The following is a 21902-nucleotide window of genomic DNA, read 5'->3' on the forward strand; positions in this document are numbered from 1 at the left end:
AGTCCTTGTGTAGCTGGAGAAGCAAGCTAGATTGTTTTGAAGATGCTCTCTCTCTCTCTCTCTCTCTCTCTCTCTCTCTCTCTCTCTCTCACACACACACACACACACACACACACACACACACACACACACACACACTCATTCCTTTCCCAAAGGACTGGAAATGATAAGGACTATAGAAATTCTTAGGGCACAGTTGATCCATTGAGTTATTTGAAAAACAAATTCAGAGCCTTTTTCAAATTAAATGGAAGGCCTGTACCCATAAGTGAGAAAAGATTTTGCTTAGTAGCCTAGAGGCCACACTGGAAGTAAATTTTTTAGTAGTGGGAAAGCCTCTACCAAACCTGTGAAAGTGTCAACTCCCACTACTACCAGGAAGTAATTGACGTGGCTTTTGGGATGTATGAGATGAACCATACATAGATGAGTTGAGAAAGGTGAGAACCTAATAGTAGCTCATAAAGAGACCCTATGACAGATGTTACACTGTTTATAGAGATCCTGTAAGTTCTCTTCCATAAAAGAGTGAAATGAACACATTTACTAAGGACATTTCAGAGGGGAAAGTGGCCTAGAAGGTATCAGTGACTTTCTTGGAAGAAGAAAAGGTTTTTTAGTTGAAGAGATACTACATTGTTAAGATACTAGTAAGCTTCTCAAAGGTTGTCTTTAGGGATCTGAGTGTTGAAGGAAGCCACTTGTTTGTCCCAGCCACCCAGAACCAAAATAATCCCACAGAAACTGTATTAATTAAATCACTGCTTGCCCCATTAGCTCTAGCTTGTTATTGGCTAACTCGTATATTAATTTAACCCATTTCTATTAATCTGTATATCACCATGTGGCTGTGGCTTACTCGGTAAAGTTTTCAGCGTCTAACTCTACTGGAGACTCCATGTCATCTCTCTGACTCTGCCCTTCTTCCTCCAGCATTCAGCTTAGTTTTCCAGCCTAGTTCTGTCTGCCCCTGCCATAGGCTCAAAGCAGTTATTTATTCATTAACCAATAAAAGCAACACATAGAGGAAAGGACCTCCCACATCATCTGAGCTGTTTCAATGCTATGATAAGTTTGAAAAATGAGAGAAAAGGAGTCAAAGGGGAAAGACAGTGGGGCACATCCTAGCTCTTGGCCAGCCAGCAGGCCCAGGATTAGGCAGTCTTTGCCCCAAAGTGGAACATTTAGCAATGGGGTTGCTTCAAGGAGACAGAGATGAGTTTCCTGGTAATAACAAGGTATTCCTTGAAGTGAGAAAACACTACATTCTCCAAGTTGAAGTGCTTGAATGAATTATATCATAGGTATACTGAGAATGAGTGTAGATGCTAATTGTGGTATATATACCTAGGTTTAGGACCATAGTGAGTGCAAAGAATTCTGCCTGTTGAAAATTAGTCTGATAAAAGAGAGAAGCTGCCTCTACCAGCAGCTGAGGGAAGCAGTCAAGATCATCATGGTACCCTATGGTACCAGTTAAAATAACAATCTCAAATTGTTATCATAGCTAGCATAATAAGGGCCTTCCCTGAGAAAACTACCTTCAATGAACCAATCCAAAGGTCTAGGAATGGGAGGTGGTAAAAAACCTAAATGAGCCCTCCATTGTCCTAGAGTAATTGTGAAGTATTGGGCTACAGGAAAGAAGTTAGCTGTATTTGAGAGCAGAGTAGCTAGGGTTGAGTGGAGGGCAGGGCTGGAGAGAAACTACAGGTTAGAAAAGCGTGGAGTAACAAGACTGGGAGCAAAAGGAGGAAGTGCAGGAGAGTGAAAGATGGCTACTCATGTTGCACACGGGTGAGAGAAGAAAAAAAAGTTGTTGAGGGAAAAGTAACTTTGAAAAGTCTAGGGATGAGCAGGATGGCAGTTTCTAGAACATTGTGGCATAAGGGGCCACGTTGATATATACTTCAATTTGTTTAAAGAAATACTGGTTGGGCTTGAAGAACTAAGACCTGGTTATGATCACTATAGAGGTAAAGGTAAAGAAAGGTCAGGAGGGGTGGGGAGCCCAAGGGCAGAAGTTCCTGAGGGCCTGTTTCAGGGTGATGGAACTTGTGACTGTGTCTGGAGTGGAAACCAGATGACCATGAGATCATCTTTGAATGCAGCATAAAAAGGTTGGGAGAGGCGCACAACGCTGGAGACCTGTAGCAGGAAGTAGTCTCTGAGACTTCAGACTGCAAGAAGGGCTCTCTCGGTCTTAGGAACCGGTATCGAGTACACAACAGTTCTACTATGTCATATAGTAGAATGTTGTCAGAAGACGAGAATACTTGGGAGGAGAAAGAGGGAGAATGGGAGCAAGAGAGAGGAGAGAAGACAGAACAGGAACAGAGTGCCCTTGAAGAACTTTTCCCAAGTGGTAGGAGCCATCCCCAAATCTCCGTGGAGAGCAATCCAGGTAAGTCTCTGAGTGAAGTTAGACTCGGGGATGATCCATGTGAACGGAGAAAGTTCCAAGATTTGCTAGAGGATAATGGTGAAGAAGGCAACATTGAGCCCAAGACTGAAAAGGGAACTGATGCCAGGGAATCTGTGAGAAAACAGTAGAAGGGCCAGGTGGTGGGGGCACATGCCCTTCATTCTAGCACTCGGAAGGCAGAGGCAGATGGATCTCTGTGAGTTTGAGGCCAGCCTGGTCTACAGAGCAAGTTCCAGGACAGGCAGGACTGTTTCATAGAAAAACCCTGTCTCAAAAACACAAAAAATAAATTTAAAAAACTTTTTAAAAAGTAAATAGTAGTAGGTTGCGTATACGTGAGTAGATTAGGAACTGTCTAAAGGTCTTGTATAAGGTGATAGGGACATTGAGCTTTCAAACGTGTAGGACAAGCATGGTATTGTTGGGGGAGTTTGTGGGCATTAGGATATTCACAAAGAGGTAAGAAATGATGGGTTTAAGTCCCTGATGCCTGGCAGAGGAAAATGGATGCTTCAGAACTGAGATAAATCAAGAAGGAAGTCTGAGAGAAATGAGCTCCAGGTAATGGTATTGGGCAAATGTCAGGTGGCCTGTGTCCTATATAATAGGGCTGATTTTAGAGACAAAAACAGGATTGAGGGATGTGAGGGAGTCACCCTCAGGTGCCATCTAACACAGAAGGATAAATTGAAGATAATTTGATAGTCAAGAAATACATAGTACCGATGCAAGTTTATGAAGCAAGCCCCCTCCTAATAGAGGAAATTGACAGTGGGGTAAGATGAGAAATGAGTTCATAGGACTTACGTTATAGAAGGAAAAAATGAATAGGGGTATGAAATGTGGAATCTCGGCTTGGGCTTTCATGCTGGTGACAGAAAGTATGCTCTTGTGGCTAGGAGGGCAGTGTAGAGGAGTTAGACAACAGAAGCATTCTCCACTTTATTACCTTGTGCCAACCCTCAGAGAGCAAGGCACTGGGCTCAAGAGCAACTGGTAGAGCTACCGAATGGGAGATGGTTTGGGAGGAAGAATCAGCAGAAGCTCTAAAGGTGGAATCTCCAAGGGAGAATGAAGGGGGTAGACTCTTTCAAGAGAATTTGGGTTGGAAATTTTTATGATGCAACATCTGAAATGCATATACAGTATACTAAAATAGACATTATATTACCTAGAGTCACCCTGCCATGCAATAGCTCTCAAAAATCTATTTCTCCCATACAAAATTTTCTTTCCTTTCTTCAGAAACTACCCATTCTCTAACTTCCAATCGACTCCTGGTAATGTTACCTTCAACTCTACAAAATTCTACATATAACTGAGATCATGATGTATTTAATTTCTGGGCTTATTAAATATCTTTTGGGTTTGTATATGTTGTAGCAAATGACAGAACTCTGATTCTTCTTTTGAAGACCATTTAGTGTATGCAAAATCATAATTAGGCTGCCTTTTAAAAAATCATGGAAAATGTAAGAATGCATCTGAGTGATAGAGAGTTCTTTTAGTATGTGAAAGGGCCTGGATAAAATTCCAAGGAACACACACACGCAAATACACATAGTAAAAAAAAAATGTGTCATCTTGTAAAATTTGCATGTCCTTGAATGCTTTTCTGGTTGTATTCTAATGAACCATTGCAAATTTCAATCCTACTTAGTCTGTGTGATTTTACTTAAATTGAGGAATGTTGTAAATATCCTGCTGAGTTTAACACATATTTTTTCAGATTCTTGATTTAATATTTAATGTAAGTTGTAATTAAGTCTTCATATTTTTCATTGTACTGATATATTTGAAGGGTGACAATAGATCTAATTTTTGGCTTGTTTTTGCCAATATATTATTATTATTGTTTGATGTGAATTTTTTCTTACGTTTAGAAAACAATACAGAATACAGAGCACAGCCCTGCTGTTCCAACCTTGAAAAGCCTGTGGTAAGTAACTAAACTGAAGAGTTCGTGATCTTTAACCTTTTCACTCTTAATCCTCACAATCACTGTGATGTTTTCTTTAAAAGAAGATTCATTGAAAGCATTTACTGTGTTAAATTTCTGTAATCTCCTTCAGCAAGCAATAATAACCAATGCAGCACCATTAAACATAAAATTAATAGCTAGATATTTCATCACAGTATTTCAGCACCTACTATGAGTGATACACCTAATATCAATTAAGACTGAAGAAAAGACTGTATTCAAAATTACACATTATGATTTTTAAGTATATTCCTTGCATTTCTATCATTTTAGATTTCTAATATCCAAACAAGATCTGCTTCTGTTTCATGGAATCTGAACAGTACTGAAAAATGTGATCATATTAATTCTCCTGTGACATTTGAACTGGCAATGTCTAGCGATGGTAAAAATGAAATCTACAAAAGCATGTATAAGTAAGTCTTTTTAATTACTTTGTGTTATTCACTTCAAGTATATTGTATAAGCATATAATCATTGTGCCCCAACTTATACCTAGACTAAATTCTTCATTTTTTCCCTAGATTCTTCCATTAGACAGGGTTAGTTTTTAGTTTAGTTTTTTTCTAATAGTTGGTTTTCAAAAAATCAAAAAAGCTCATTAGATTGAAGATCTTATTTAAATATCAGATCATCCATTTTCATCTACAAGCTTCCTGGTAGACAAATTTGAACTTTAGGAGGATAAAAAAGTGAACCTCCAATTCCTCCTCATTTTTCAATTGCTACAATTTAGAAAGAAAGAGCTCCACGTGATGCTGTCATTGGGTAAACAAGTGAGATAGTTTACATGGCAGTGAAAATTCAAGCCCTGGATTCTTAATTAAGTTCTGGGAGCTGGTTATAAAAAGGAGTCTGTTAAAATAGCAAGATAAATTGAGGGGTTGGCTCAGAAGATTGATTTAGGACTATAGAGACTACATTAGAAGATAACATGTGCATAACCAGATGTTCTAAACAGCAGTCAGCCTGAATGAGGATGCAACAGACAGAAACAAGGAAGGAAAGACATTCAGATAGAGAGAAAGGGACATTCTTATATCCATTTTTCAGCCTAGGCAGTAAGAAAGCAAGACATGGTGTACAATACTTTGAAAATCATATTAGACAATTTGATTTTCTAAAACTCTTTTTGGCCAGATACTCAAAGTAAAAAAGGGAATTTCTGTAAAGTTCCATTAATTTGATAATTATCATGCAAAATTATGATATTTAAGAATCACAACTCACAATCCTCTATACTGGGTAAGAGACAGGGAAATGCAAAATTAACTTGCATGGAAATCTATTTCTGGCATGTCATGCACTTTATACACATCACTAGTTCAGTACAACATTCCTTCATGATAAAGGTCTTGAAGAGAGCAGGGACACAAGGAACATACCTAAACATAATAAACGCAATATACTGCAAGCCAACAGCTAACACCAAATATATGTGGAGGTTGCTCGTTTGTTCCTGGATGCCCAGACCCAAAATAATAACACAGAAACTATATTAACTACAACATGTTTTGGCCAATAACTTAGGCATATTGCTAGCTAACTCTTATATGTTAAATTAACCCAAATCTTCCATTTTTTATACTTTACCTCAAGGCTAATGGTTTATCAGTAAGGTTCTGGGGCCTCTGTCTCCTTCGGCACCTCCATGGCATCTCTCTGACTCCACATTCTTTTCTCCTCTAGCTCAGCTTAGAATTCCCACATTACTCTATTCTGCACTGCAAAAGCCACAAATTAGATTCTTTATTAGCCAATGATAATAAAACATATTCACAGCATACAGAGGGGAATCCCACATCACCTCCCCCTTTTTTAATTGGGTTATTTGGAATTTTGACGTCTAATTTCTTGAGTTCTTTATATATTTTGGAGATCAGTCCTCTGTTGATATGGGTTTGTTGAAGATCTTTTCCAATTCAGTAGGCTTCCTTTTTGTCTTATTGACTGTGTTCTTTGCTTTACAAAAGCTTCTCAGTTTCAGGATGTCCTATTTATTTACTGCTGCTCTCAGTGTCTGTCCTCTTGGGGTTATATTCAGAAAGTGGTCTCCTGTGCCCATGAATTGAAGGCTACTTCCCACTTCCTCTTCTATTAGGTTCAGTATGGTAGGATTTATATGGAGGACTTTAATACATTTGGACTTAAGTTTTGTGCATGATGATAGATATGGATCAATTTTCATGCTTCTACATGTTGATATCCTGTTATGCCAGAACCATTTGTTGAAGATGCTTTCTTTTTTCCATTGTATATTTTTAACTTCTTTGTCAAAAAATCAGGTGTTCATTGGTGTGTGGATTAACATCCAGGACTTCAATTCAATTCCATTTGTCAATCTCTCTGTTTTTAATGCCAACACCAAGCTGTTTTCATTACTGTAGTTCTGTAATAGAGCTTGATGTCAGGGATGGTGATGCTTCCACATGTTACATTATTGTATGGGATTGTTTTGGCTATTCTGGGTTTTTTATTTTTCCATATAAAGTTGGTTATTGTTCTTTCAAAGTCTGTGGAAAAATTGTGTTGGGATTTTGATGGGGATTGCATTGACTCTATAGATGCTTTTTGTAGGATTGCCATTTTTATTATGTTGATCCCACATATCCAAGAGAATGAGAGCTCTTTCCATTTTCTGGTATTTTCTTCAATTTCTTTCTCCAAATACTTAATGTTTTTCTCAAAAAGCTCTTTCATTTCTTTGGTTAGGGTTGCCTCCTATATGTATACACACATACACACACACATATATATATATGTGTGTGTGTATGTGTGTGTCTATATATATATATATATGGTTAATATAGTTTAAGTCATTTGTGGCTATTGTATAGGGTGATGATTCTCTAATTTCTTTCTCAGCTTTTTTATCATTTGTATATAGGAGGGCTACTGATTTTTCTTAGTTGATCTTGTATCCTACCACATTACTGATGGTATTTCTCAGTGGTAGAAGTCCCCTAGTAGAATTATTGGGGTCACATATGTATACTATCATATCACCTGTAAATAATTAAAGTTCCACTTCCTCATTTCCAATTTGTAGCCCCTTGTTCTCCTTTTGTTTTCTTATTGCTATAGCCAAAACTTCAAAAACTATATTGAATAGATATGGAGAGAGTGAGCAGTCTCATCTTGTTCCTGATTTTAGTGGGATCGCTTGGAATTCCTCTCCATTTAATTTGATGTTGGCTGTCAGCTTACTGTATATTGCTTTTATTATGTTTAGATGTTTCTTGTATCCCTGATCTCTCCAAGACCTTTATCATAAAAGGGTGTTGGATTTTGTCAAGTGCTTTTTCAGCATCTAAAGAGATGATCATTTTTTTATTTCTGTTTATTCATATGATTAATTACATTGATAGATTTTCTGTGTTGAACCATCCCTGCATCTCTGGAATGAAGCTTATTTGATCACAGTAGATGATTTTTTGATGTGTCCTTGCATTTGGCTTGTTATTATTTTACTGAATATTTTTGCATCTATGTTTATGAGTGAGATTGGTCTGTAATTTTCTTTCTTGATTGAGTCTTTGTATGGTATTGATATCAGAGTAACTGTAGCCCCATAAAATGAGTTTGGCAATGTTCTTTCTGTTTCTATTATGTGGAACACTTTGAGGAGGATAGGGATCAGCTCTTCTTTGAAGTTCTGCTAGAATTCTACACTGAAACCATTTGGCCCTGGGATTTTTTGGTTGAGGGGCTTTTGATAACAGCTTCTATTTCCTTGCAGGTTATAGGTCTATTAAAATTGTACACCTGGTCTTCATTTAATTTTGGTATATGGTACTTATCCATGAAATTGTCCACTTCTTTTAAATTTTTCAATTTTGTAGAGTACATGTTTGTATACTATGACCTAATGATTCTCTGAATTTCCTCAATATCTGTTATTATGTCCACCTTTTTATTTCTTATTTTGTTAATTTGGATGTTCTCTTTCTATCTTTTAGTTATTTTAGATAAGGGTATGTCTATCTTGTTGATTTTCCCAAAAAACAGCTCTTTGTTTTATTGATTGTTTGTATTGCTTTTGTCTCTATTTTGTTGAGTTCAGCCCTCAGTTTGATTATTTCCTATCTTCTACTCCTTGGGTGAGTCTGCCTTTTTGTTCTAGAGCCTTCAGTTGTGTTGTTAAGTCAGTACTGAGAGCTTTCTCCATTTTATTTATGTAGGCACTTAATTCGATGAACTTTTCTTTTAGCACTGCTTTCAGAGTGTACCATAGCTTTGGGTATGTTGAACCTTAATTTTCATTGAATTCTAGGAAGTCTTAGTAGGAGAAGTGTCACTTGTTAGTTCCCAGCTGCCCGTCTACAATAGACCCAAAATAATCTCACAGAAATTGTATTAATTAAATCATTGCTTGGCCCATTAGCCTTAGCTTCTTATTTGCTAACTCTTATATTATTTTAACCCATTTGTATTATTCTGTATATTGTCACGTGGCTGTGGCTTACTGGATAAAGTTCCTAGCTCTGTCTCTGGCGGCTCCATGGCTTGTCCCTGATTCCACCTCCTTTCTCCCACCATTCAGCTTAGCCTAAGTTCTGCCTTGCTATAGGTCGAAATCAGTTTTTTTTATTAATCAATGGTACATAGGGAAATCCCACATCAGCCTTTAATTTCTTTCTTTATTTCTTCCTTAAACCAGGGGTGGTTCAATAGAGCACTGTTTAATTTACATGCGTTTGTGGGTTTTCTGAAATTAGTGTTGCTGTTGAATTCTGATTTTAAACCATGGTGATCCAATAGGATACAGGGAGTTACTCTACTTTTTTGGTATCTGTTGGGATTTGCTTTATTACTGAATATGTGATCTATATTATAGAAGGATCCATGAGGTGCTGAGAAGGTATATTCTTTAGCACTTGGGTAGAATGTTCTGTAGATATCTGTTAATTCCATTTGAATCATGATATCTGTTAGTTCTCTGATTCTCTAATAGGTTTCTATCTGGTTGACCTGTCCATCCAGGAGAGTAGGGTATTGAAGTCTCCTACTATTAGTGTGTGGGGTTTGATGTGCCATTTAAGCTTTATTAATGTTTGTTTTACGTTAGAGGGTGCTCTTGTGTTTGGGACATACGTTCAGGATTGAGACTTCATTTTGATGGATTGTTCCTGTTATGAGTATAAAGTGTCCTTCTCCATATCTTTTGATTGATTTTAGTTTGAAGTCTATTTTGTTACATATTAGGATAGCTATACCCGCTTCTTTATTAGTCCATTTGATTGGAAAATCTTTTCCCCCAGTATTTACTGTAAGGTAATGTCTGTCTTTGAGGTTGAGGTGTGTTTCTTGTATACAGCAGAAGGCTAGATCCTGCTTTTGTGTCCATTCTTTTAGCCTCTGCCCTTTTATAGGTGAATTGAGTCTTTTGATATTGAGAATTCAAGGACCAATGATTGTTAATTGCTATGATTTTTCAGTGATGGTGTGTGTGTTTCCCTTCCTAGAGTTTTGTTGGTGTGAGGTTATCTGTTTACTGTCTTTTTGTGGGTTCAGTTAGCTTCCGTTGGCTGGGGTTTTCCTTCTAGTACTTTCTGTAGAGCTAGATTTGTAGAAGGATATTGTTTAAATCTGGTTTTGTCATGGAATATCTTGTTTTCTCCATCGGTGATGATTGAAAGTTTTGCTGGTTATAGTAGTCTGGGCTTGCATCTGTGGTCTCTTAGTGTCTGCAGCACATCTGCCCAGGACTTTCTGGAGTATATAGTTTCCATTGAGAAGTAGGGTGTAATTCTGATAGGTCTACCTTATATGTTATTTGACCTTTTTTCTTACACAGCTCTTAATATTATTTCTTTATTTTATATGTTTTGTGTTTTGATTATTATATGGTGAGGGGATTTTTTTTTGATTCAGGCTATTTGCTGTTCTGTAAGCTTCTCGTACTTTCATAGGGATATCCTTCCTTAGGTTGGGAAAGTTTTCTTCTATGACTTTGTTGAATATATTTTCTGCGCCTTTGACTGGAGTTCTTCTCCTTCTATCCCTATTATTCTTGGGTTTGATCTTTTCATAATGTTCCAGATTTCCTGGATGTATTGTGTTAAGAATTTGTTAGATTTAATGTTTTATTTGACCACTGAATCAATTTCTTCTATAGTATTTTCAACACCTGAGATTCTCTCTTCTATCTCTTGTATTCTGTTCATTATACTTGCCTCTATAGTTCCCATTTATTTACGTAGAGTTTTCATATTCAGAATTCCTTTGGTTTATTTATTGCCACTATTTCAGACTTCAAGACTTGAACTGTTTGCTTCACTTGTTCGATTCTTTTTTGCTTTGTTTTTGGGGTTTCTTTGAGAGATTTATTAATTTCTTCTACTTTTTGTTTGTCTTTTCTACCATTTTTGAAGGGAGTTTTTCATTTCCTCTTTAACGGTCTCCAACATCTTCATAAAGTTATGTTTAAAATCATATTCTTCTGCTTCTTCTGGGTTAGGATGATCAAGTCTTCCTGATGTACGACCACTGGGTTCTGGTGTTATCATGCTGCTTTTTAGGTTGTTGGATGAACTCTTACATTGGCACCTACCCATCTCTTCATTCAATTGATGCCAGCAGTATCTTTGCATATTGGTCCAATCCTTGAAGTGCCAATCTTTGTCTTGGTAACTGTTCTTGGTCTGCTCTGTACTGTCACTGTCTGTGTCTCAGAGGTTTTTGAGCCACCCACCTGCAGGGCACTCACCTACTTGCTGGTTATAGAAGCTGAGAAAGGTGGGGTCTGGGGTTTTGTCCAGGTATGGAAGGCCTAGTGAGTGGGGTGTTCTGCTGGATGTCTGATCACTCACCTCTTGGACCTCTCTGTGTAGTAGCAGGCAGTGTTTCAGAGTTCCACTGAGGTTTCAAAGGGATAGGAGGACTTGTGGGCAGGGCGGGATTTGTAGATGGCAGAGTTTGATAGCTGGTGTGGGGGTATAATAGAGCAGCCTACCTGCAGGAAATTCTCCTGCTGGCCAGCTAGAGAAGCCAAGACAAGTAAGGGAGAGGCCCAGGATTTTGCCCTGGTAGGGAGGGCCTAGAAAGTGAGGTGTACCACCAGGTGGCTAGTCACTCACTTCTTGGTCCTCTCTGTATAATAGAAGGCTATGTTTCAAAGAGTTCCTCTGAGGTTGAAGGGGATAGGAGGTTTGGGGGCAGGGCTGCCTACATATTTATAAAACATGAGACTCTTACTCTCAGGGTCATGAATTTGTGCCCCAGATTGGGCACCATTTCATAGGTGTAATATGCTCGTTCATTCCCAGTCACCCAGACCCGAAATAATAACACAGAAACTCTATTAATTAACACTGCTTGGTCAATTACTTAGGTGTGTTGCCAGCTAGCTCTTATATCTTAAATTAACCCATTTCAATTATTTTATATTTTAACACAAGGCTCATGGTTTACTGGTAGGTTCCAGGGACTCTGCCTCCTTCAGCACCTACATGGCATCTCTCTGACTCTGCCTTCTTTTCTCTTCTATTCCCACCTTGCTTTATTCTGCACTACAATAGGCCCAAAGCTGATTTTTTATTAACCAATAGTATAAAACATATGCACAACATATAGAGGAGAATCACGCACCACTAAACAGACAGAAACTCAAAGCAATACCGCTGAAATTGAGAACAAGACAAGGTTGTCCACTCTCTCCATATCTATTCAATATAGTACTTAAGGTTCTACCTAGAGAATAAGACAACAAAAGGAGATCGAGGGGAAACAAATCAGAAACAAAGAAGTCAAGCGCTCACTATTTGTTGATGATATGATAGTTTACATAAGTGACCCCAAAACTTTTACCAAGGAACTCATACAACTCATAAACACCTTCAGTAATGTAGCAGGATGCAAGATGAACTCAAAAAACCAGTAGCCATCCTTTAAACTGATAATAAATGGACTGAGAAAGAAATCAGAGAAACATTACCCTTTCCAATAGCCACAAATAACATAAAATATCTCAGAGTAACTCTAACCAAACAAGTAAAAAAATGCATGACAATAACTTGAAGTCTTTGAAGAAGGAAATTTAAGACACCAAAAAATGTAAAGAGCTCTCATGCTCTTGGGTAGGTAGAAATAACACCATAAAAATGTCAATCTTACCAAAAGCAATCTATAGATTCAATAGGATTCCCAGCAAAATCTCAGCAAAATTCTTCACAGAATTCAAAAGAACAATACTCAAATTCATTTGAAAAAGCAAAAAACCCAGGATAGCCAAAGCAATCCTGTACAATAAAGGAACTTCTGGAGGCATCACAATCCCTGACTTCAAGCTCTAATACAGAGTCACAGTAATGAAAACAGCTTGGTGTTGGCATAGAAACAGACAGGAGAAACAATGGAATTGAATTGAAGACCCGGATATAAATCCACACACCTATAAACATCTGATTTTTGACAAAAAAGCAAACAATATGAACTGGAAAAAAGAAAGCATATCCAACAAAAGGTGGTGGCATAAGCAGATATCAACATATAGAAGAATGAAAAGAGATTCATATCTATCACCATGCACAAAACTCAAGTTCAAATGGTTCAAAGACCTCAAGATAAAACTAACCACACTGAACCTCATAGAAAAGAAAAGAAAGTGGGAAGTATACTTGAATGCACAGGAGACCACTTCCTAAATAATATAACCCCAGTAGTACAACAATTAATAAATGAGACCTCCTGGACCTGAGAAGCTTCTGTAAAGCAAAGGACACATTCTACAAGTCAAAATGACAGCCTACAAAAAAGAAAAGATCTTTAACAACTCCAAATCGGAGAGAGGACTGATCTCCAAAATATACAAAGAACTCAAGAAACTGGTCATCAAAAGAACAAAAAATCCAATTAAAAAAATGGGGTACAGACCTAAACAGAGAACTCTCAACAAACAAATATAAATGGCTGAAAGACACTTAAGGAAATGGTCAACATCCTTAGTCATCAGAGAAATTCAAATCAAAACAACTCTGCAATTCCATCTTAAACCTATCAAAATGGCCAAGATCAAAAACACCAATGACAGCTTATATTTGGAGAGGACATGGGGTAAAGAAAACACTCCTTCATTGCTGGTGGGAGTGCAAACTGGTTCAGCCATTTTGGAAATCCACATGGCGATTTCTCAGAAAATCAGAAAACAACTTACCTCAAGACCCAGCAATACCGCTTTTGGGAATATACCCAAAGGATGCTCAATCATACCACAGACAGGGACACAAGCTCAACTGTGTTCAGAGCAGCATTACTTGTAGTAGCCAGAACCTGGAAACAATCTAAATGTCCCTCTACCAAAAAATGAATAAAGAAAATATGGTACATTTACACATGGAGTACTACACAGCAGAAAAAAATAGTGACATATTGAAATTTGTAGGCAAATGGATAAAGCTAAAAAACATTGTATTGAGTGAGGTAACACAGACCCAGAGAGACAAATATAATATGTACTCACTCATAAGTGGCTTTTAGACATAAAGGAAACAAAAACTGCCTACAATTCACAACCCCAAAGAACCCAGACAGCAAAGAGGATCCTAAGAGACACATACATGGATCTATACATAAAGTAGAAAAAGACAAGATCTCCTGAGTAATCTGGGAGCACGGGGATCATAGGAAAGGGTAGAAGGGTGAGGGGAGGAAGAGAGGGGAGCAGAGAAAAATAATTAGCTCAGTAAAAACAGAAATAAACTAAAAACAAAAACAGAAAAAAAAGAAATTAGCTTTCAATGTTTGGAGGAAAAGGCAGGGAAAGAGGATGAAGTTGCCTGTTTTCTTACATTTCTGATCACACTTAAAGGCTTTTAAGTAGGCTTTGCTTAAAAGTATCAATCCCTTCAATCTTTAGAGGGTCTGTTTAGGAATTCCTTAGTGTGGTGAAATACACTTAGGTGTTTTTAAGGTTTTGCTCAGGAAGACATAGGTTGGGGACTATAATCCCTCTGATTGTGTGGCCAGCTAGGATTCCACCGCAGAAACATCCTTCTGAAACTGATTGAATGAATTACTTGAGACATGGTGTTCTTTGAAGTTTTGATGTCTACACTCTTTTAAATGGGCTAATCAAAAGAAAATCTATACTATTTTTGTTAAATGTATGTGGCACAAAAATGCAAATTGATTGATTTGAATTACTGTTATGATTGTTGGTGTGTGCTATAAAAGATTTATTGATGACGGGACAAACCCAGTACTTCTTAGTGGCCTCTTTCCTGATGGCAAGCAGTACCTTTCTCAGCATCTCTAGCCCTGGGCATCCTCTAAACTTGAGCACCTGACATAAAAATTTAGAGCTGTTCTGTGGTGTGTCCTCCAGCTTGTGACAACCACTCACCTCCCAGATCATATCCCTCATCAATTTGGTATGCTTGGTGAGGCGCTGCTGCTCCTCAATGCAAGCTGGAGCCTACTAGTAATATTTTGCACACATATAAAGTGGTTTAAAGTTATCCGAACTTCCAGGAAAACTGTGGTTCTTTATCAGTTATTCAGGTATTACGAGACTAGGAATGCTTATTAGCTATTAAATATATATGAGATCCCATGTAAACAAAGATTATCTTCACAATGGTAATGAGGGTACTGTGGCCCTACATCATCTCCAGCCCTGCACAGTCTACTTTTTAAGGTAAGAAGTCTATCCTATACAACCTGTCACCAGACTGCAAGCCAGCCAAGACTCCTTAACCTACGAGAGTTTTAGTACTGAGAATTTCTGAAGTCAGCCTGTTTATTTACCAACAAAATGCCCTTTCCTTCCACCTTCAAACAACCCTATCTCCATAGGCATGTAAGCAACCCTAGTTTAACTCATTAGGTTACCCAGAAAAGAAAGGCCATGAAGGTAAAGAGTGGCAGACTATTGGGAATGAGAAGGGAGCAAAAGAGCATAATGGGAAAAGAGGGGGTATGATCTTCTATGAAAATGCCATAATGTGAGCCGTTACTATGTATAAACAGTATATGCTAACAACAAAACAACAAAACAACAAAACCTGTGTCTAGAAGCACAATCCTGCGACTCAGTACTTGAAAGCTTATGACAATTGCTGTTACCCTTTCAGAGTTACAACCATAAGAGATGCACAGCACAGAAATTTGTCTGAAGTGGTTAGTTTCACAACACGTGGCTGTGAACCGGACCCTCCACTTGCACCAAAACTAATTAGCAGAACCATGAACAGCTTGAACCTACAGTGGAAAGTAAGGATTTTACTGACAAAGGTATCTCAGTGTGACTTTAAAACACTCTCCGGAATCCTGAACTTTAAAGATGGATTATGCATGCTTAATCAAACTTACTTCTCTAATGCTTCTCTTCACAATGCTCTTTCTCTTCACTCTGAGAGGTCCTGCCAAGCAAATTGAGAAATGTCAATAGAATTTAGATAATTAATAAAAAGTGAACTTCCCCTTCCCAGCACTTAAATTTTGGTATTAGTCATCACAATTACTAATAAATATATCTCTCCATTTTCTTAGGTATCACTTTTAATTTCTTTCCTTTTGTGTAGTCTGAAAATACACAGTACAGAATCACTGTGTGTCTTGTAGACTGTAAAACATGTGCTTTAACCTTAAATCTGAATTGTCATAAAAAATACAAAAATTTTACAGTAATTTATACCACCTTAAATGCATACACATATGTATATAATATGCAACACATTTAAATATTTATTATGTAAAAATAACCCAACATAATTTTATCATTCTGATCTTTACAGGGTTCCAAAGACAATGGATCCAAAATAAGCAGCTTTCTTTTGGAATGGGATGAGGTATGCATATTTATTTTGATTTTATTTTTATTAAAATAACTTTTCATATAATATACGCAAATTACTATTTCCCCTCCCTCAACTCCAGGCCCCCTGTGCATCTCCCATTCAAATCCACAGACTTTGTCATTCTCCTTAGAAAATAGGCATCTAAAACAAGAAAGAAGAAAATAATAATAAGCTATATAAAAACAAGGAAACCTGAATAGGACAAAAGAAACATGAACAGAAAAAAAGAGCCAGAGAAAAAGCAGATAAACACATATAGACATAGAGACCCATGTTCGCACACCAAGAAATCTCATAAGAATCAAATACCATAATATCTAACGAAAAGACATGGATATTTTTAAATGCCCAGACAAAGCATTATGAGTCACTAAAAAATCTTAAAAAAATACTATTTGAGTTCATTTTGCATTGGTCAACTACTGTTAGGAATGGATCCTGCCCTTAAGTGTGGTTTGGATACCCAGTGAGACTCCATGGGAGAAAATGAATTTTTCCTTTGCAAGCGCTTTTCAACTGGAGATAACATCCAGATAAAGGATGAGAGCTTGTGTCCATTTTCCCCTCTCAGTGCAGGGACCCCATCGGGCTTAAACCTCATGCACAAATATCATAGAAAATCATTCACCTGATTGTGAATGATTAAGGTTATGACGAGTATGTGCTATTAAGCGCACTATTTTAAAATATTCTAATATTTTGTGTGCATTGTCAAGGGTAAAGGTGAAGAGTTCAAAATTTGCTACAGTGGTCCCATGAAACAGCACAAGATATTTAAACTGACCGCTTCTACGAAGTATGCATTCAGATTAGCTGCCAAAAATCACTTCGGTTCCAGGTACACTGAATTATTTTCACTATTGAAAAGTCTACAGTGCCATGAGATCCTGAAACTGGTGTTTCCACTTTAACGTATCCTTTTAGTAATTACAGTGAAATAGCCGTCTTCTACACATCAGGAAACACACCTCCGGCACCGCTGCCTCCTAAGCTGAAAGAAGCAGGAGTCTATAGTTTGTCACTGGAATGGTGTGCCCCGACAAACCCAAACCCAAATGACACTCTTACTTATGTCCTCGAGATGGAGGAACCAAGATCTGTAAGTGTCCTGTTTGGGGGCTATGATCTTTAGCGTCATCTCTCAATACCTTTTTATACTCACTTCTCACTTGGAGGGGGGAACAACCTTGAGTCCCTGTGTTCTGAATGGGCTCAGTGCAGAGCAACTATTGGGCAAGTCTGCATAGGTTGCTCAACCTCAACTAGCTCAAGGCAACAGCAGCATCTCTGCACTATGCTCGTTCTATTCAAAGATATCTGTTAGCATTTTCAGCTCCAGCCCTGTTCTGGCTGACTCTCTGTGGTCACAGATAACTTTCAGCACCTTTACACAATTCTGCCAAGCTGTCCACCTTCATCTCAGTTTTCTCGTGTGGGTGGGCAACTATTTCATTCCATTTGGAGCTTTCAAATCTGTGTCAAAGAGCCGGTCAATTTAAACAGCAGCCACAAATTACTATGTACAAGCCACAAAATGTTAAATGGAGGAGATAACATTGAGACGTGTTCTGAGTCGTAACTAATAGGCTCATATAATATCAGAGCTGGACAAGGCAACCCAATAGGAGGGAAAAACTCCCAAACAAAGGCAAAAGAGTCAGAGATGCACCCACTCCCACTATTAGGAATCCCAAGAAAGCATCAAGCTAACAGCTGTAACATATATGCAGAGGAACTGGTGCAGACCCTTTGGGGTTCAGAAAGTCTAAGGTACTTTCTCAAGACCATTAAGGTAGATAGTAAGTTGAAGCTAGAGCTTGAACCTAAGTTTCGTTCCTAAATTCCCTGTCCTCCATTTTCAGAGATTCGGTTTTAAACCTAAATACAATGGAGAAAATCTCTCCTGCATTGTAAGACATCTTCAGAGAAATACAGCATACAAGTTTCGGGTATGTGTAATAATATAATAATTGGTGTTGCGTTTTCATATAAGACTAAACTCTTCACTGGAATAAATGCTTGTTTTTTTTCTTTGAAATGAAATTTGCTTTACATTTTATTCTTGGAAATGCTCACCCAGCTGCACATTACACATTATCAAAGCAGACGTTTATTTTCAATGTCCAACAAAATATTTTCTTTTACACAAACAGATTTTTGCCTGCAATCTGGAAGGAAGAAGCAACCCCAGCAGAGAAGTAAAATATTCTACTCGTCCAGCCAAGCCCAGATACCCAAAGAAACCATATGTAGTGGGAGAAATTCAAGCACGCCAAGTAAAAATTGGATGGGGTAAATAATTTGTCTATGTCTAACAATTGTTCTCCCCATAATAACTGTTGAAAAGAAATCTTTCTGCAATTGCTCTAAGCTTAATAAAATATTCCCATTGGCTTGTGAAATATTCTGCCGAATAAATAAGTTTATATAAACCCTATTATTATTTTGCTAATTTGCTATTGAATTTCCTATAGCTAGCTTAATTATTCACACATGAACCAACTTTTGAACTTCATATGTATCCTTAAATAACCATCTTCGAAGTAAAATTTTACACAACATAGTTACCATAGAAAGAATTCTGTGTCACAGATAAATATTGGCTTAACCAAAAGTTATATTTAAACACATTTATTGCCTCAACTACATAAATTAAAGTTATTCCCATATTCTTGTCATTTTAGTTCCTTACCAAGAACTTTGAAATACTATCTAAATATTTGATGAGTGATATCAAATGTACGTAACTTGTACTAGGTTTGTAGATTGTTACTAGTATACAGATATAAATACAACAATGAGACATGTTTTTATTTTTCTCTTTGAGACGTTACAATTTATGAGATAAAATTTTAGTGAAAGACTTGCAAGCTTTTTCTAGAATCACTTACAATATGTTTTTCTTTTTAGACTCCCCCAGAGACAATGGTGGGATGCGCATTTCAAGTTACAGTTTAGAAGTCAGTGAAAATTCAGATGGTGGTAAGGCAAGACACATTTTAAAAGATTTTATTTTGAAATAATCTTACAATCATCTAGAAGCTATGAAAAAATAGTACAGAGTTCCCCAGAAAAACGTTGACTTAGATTCACCTAATAGTAGTGTGTTATGTAGCCATAGTACAATCGAAAGAACCAGAAACCAATAGAAATACACAGCTGTAAAGCCAAACCACAGAATGTAATTGGAGTCCTTTGAGTTTTGACAAGAAATTGTTACTTACTGATCCTTTATACTTTTGTTTAATTCTACTGGGAACAGAATAATTTATTATAAAAAGAATACTGCATTTCTCTAGGTAGTAGTGGCACACATGTGTAATCCCAGCACTCAGGAGGGAGAGGCAGGCAGAGCTCTGTGAGTTGGAGACCAGCCTGATCTACAGAGTGAGTTCCAGAAGAAACCCTGTTTTGAAAACTCTCCCACAAAAAGATTATTGGAACCACTTATGTTTTAAGATGGCTGTTCCTTAGCATATATCATGCATATATTAATTATGGGGATTTGAAAGTTAGAAGTGACCTATGAACAAAGTGAGCCAATTTGCTCTTCTTCCTGCAGCAAATCTCTGGAAGATAATCTACAGTGGCACGCTCCGGGAATTTCTGTACGATGGCCTCCAACCAGGCACCACATATAAACTGAGAGTCTTTTGCACTTCACCTGTAGGCCAAAGCCAGGTAAGAAATCAGAAAGGGGAGAGTTCTCAAATTGGGGGTTGAAATAAACTATTATATTACTGAATGTTTTCTAAAGCTGATCTCCAATTTAGTAAAATAGTAAAATATTTTCTATCTCTTAGCCTTCTGATGTATTGAAAATTCAGACACCTACTCTACCTCCTGCGTCTTGTCGCTCACTACCCTTAAGCAGCAAAACCAAGTGCAAGGACAGAAACCTTCTCCTTGGTAAGTAAGGCTTCCTTACATGATTGACAACTGTGCCTAAGTTTCTTGTCCTGTGACTATTTTGAGTGCCTGTGTTAATATCATCAGGCAAAGTTTCCTTTAAGTCTGAATTGAATAATTCTTAGCAAACCACTGCTTGGTAACAGAAACCTAGCTTTTTAATGTGTAAGTCAAATTATGAGGTTAATAGATGTAATAAGCTTGGCGTCTCTAAGTATTTTAAGAGAGGAGTCTTAACTCACTCCACAGTATATTGTATTGTTTTAAAGACCCATTCCTATATACTAGAGACTTGGAATGGAGCTAAAGGATAGTGTATGTGTTTAGTATAAACAAAAGTGGGTTCAAACACTAGTACAAAAATAACTAATTTGGAAAGAGGGGAACTGAACGCATTTTACATATTTTATAGGCAACCAATCCATTAATCGGAACTTGGAAACAGTCATGCGTGGCAAAAAAGCAAAAGGTCCCTGGAAGGACAGAAAGGAGTATCCAGGCTCTGTAATGAAATGTACAGTAAGTAAATGACTTCCTGAAGAACCCACAGTTTCTAGCTAAAAACATAAAATAGGAGAAGAGAAGTTGCACTGCCCAGGTGACCCGCCTGAACTTCAGTTCACTTTGAGTGAATACATGCTTGCACTGTACTTGCCGTCCAGGTAAGGAGTGACCACGCCTGCAAAGTCATGCATGGGTTTGTTTATTTGTATGTTTGTTTAATTTGTAGCTTGGCTCTACTTCAATGAAGTGTGAAACCGTACCAGCCCAGCACCCTCCTCCTCAGTGTGGTACACCTGTGCTAACCTGCAAGGGTCCAACCTGTGTTGTTGTCAGTTGGGAGGTATTTCACTAATTCAACTTCTTATTAATTGTGCTGATACACAAACATGCTAATGGGTTAGAACATTTCTAGGGAAAACTTGAAATCTCTCATGAATAATAGAGTAGAATTAGGATCCCGTAACCCTCAGAGCTTGGTTTCTAGAACATACCTAAAACTTTATATCCGTAATATCATGAAGACCACAAAACTGATATTCTGCTCTTCAGATATCAACTATAAAAGCAGGGATCAAAGTGGGTTACTAATTGAGGTTTTAAAGCTAATGCAAGAGACAGCTAAGGTAAATCATTTTATAAAAGTTTAACTTTCTGTGCTGCTGAGGACTGAAGCTGGGGCTGATTCATGCATGCTAGGCAAGTGCGCTACTTCTGAACAATATCCCCAGCCCAGAACTTGCTATTCTTTGAAGAACGTCATTGAAAAATCTTCTGGTACCATTTCTAAACTGTAACTGCAAGCTGGTACATAAGGTATATTAAAGATTTAAAAATATGCTTTTAACAACCCATGTGAATGTCTTACCAAACTACTTACGTTCTTAAAAATATAGATTAACCTAATTATTTAGGCGAATAGGTTCATTTGGGTTGTTCTTTTTTTCCCCAGTCTCAAGCATTGGTTTATTTTTTAACATTGACAGAAAGGCTTAGTCTTTTAATAATGTCTGACAACACTGATTTTTAACTTATGTAGGCCAATTCACCAGGGCATGTGATCAGTGGTTTATCATACTAACCAATGGCAATGTTAAACAATATATTTGTTTTCATTCATCGCAGTTGTGAAATCAGCACGTCCTTTTTCTTACTCTAACTTGTGCCTTTGAATGTGGTTCTAGTGTCCAGCCTGTGTTTGTTCCTATCCATCTCTATCCTGTTTCACTTGATGGATTACAAGCTTCATGTGTTATTCTGCTCCACAGTATCTAATACAGTGACCACT

General features: G+C 37.5%; 1 protein-coding gene across 1 annotated transcript in view; it reads left to right on the forward strand.

Annotated features, from left to right (window-relative positions):
• LOC142840377 (fibronectin type III domain containing protein 3C1-like) overlaps window positions 1–21902 on the forward strand; it is a 39806-nt gene that overhangs the window by 7829 nt on the left and 10075 nt on the right. The window contains exons 2-16 of the mRNA XM_075956929.1: window positions 4309–4364; window positions 4680–4822; window positions 13451–13460; window positions 14993–15042; window positions 15479–15617; window positions 16142–16195; window positions 16921–17042; window positions 17129–17303; window positions 18067–18153; window positions 18358–18496; window positions 19115–19186; window positions 19767–19885; window positions 20008–20113; window positions 20526–20632; window positions 20844–20957. Coding sequence (XP_075813044.1) covers window positions 4309–4364; window positions 4680–4822; window positions 13451–13460; window positions 14993–15042; window positions 15479–15617; window positions 16142–16195; window positions 16921–17042; window positions 17129–17303; window positions 18067–18153; window positions 18358–18496; window positions 19115–19186; window positions 19767–19885; window positions 20008–20113; window positions 20526–20632; window positions 20844–20957 — 1493 coding nt within the window. The remainder of the gene's footprint in view (window positions 1–4308; window positions 4365–4679; window positions 4823–13450; window positions 13461–14992; window positions 15043–15478; window positions 15618–16141; window positions 16196–16920; window positions 17043–17128; window positions 17304–18066; window positions 18154–18357; window positions 18497–19114; window positions 19187–19766; window positions 19886–20007; window positions 20114–20525; window positions 20633–20843; window positions 20958–21902) is intronic.

Source organism: Microtus pennsylvanicus, chromosome X (genome assembly GCF_037038515.1).
Source record: "Microtus pennsylvanicus isolate mMicPen1 chromosome X, mMicPen1.hap1, whole genome shotgun sequence".
Taxonomy (NCBI): domain Eukaryota; kingdom Metazoa; phylum Chordata; class Mammalia; order Rodentia; family Cricetidae; genus Microtus; species Microtus pennsylvanicus.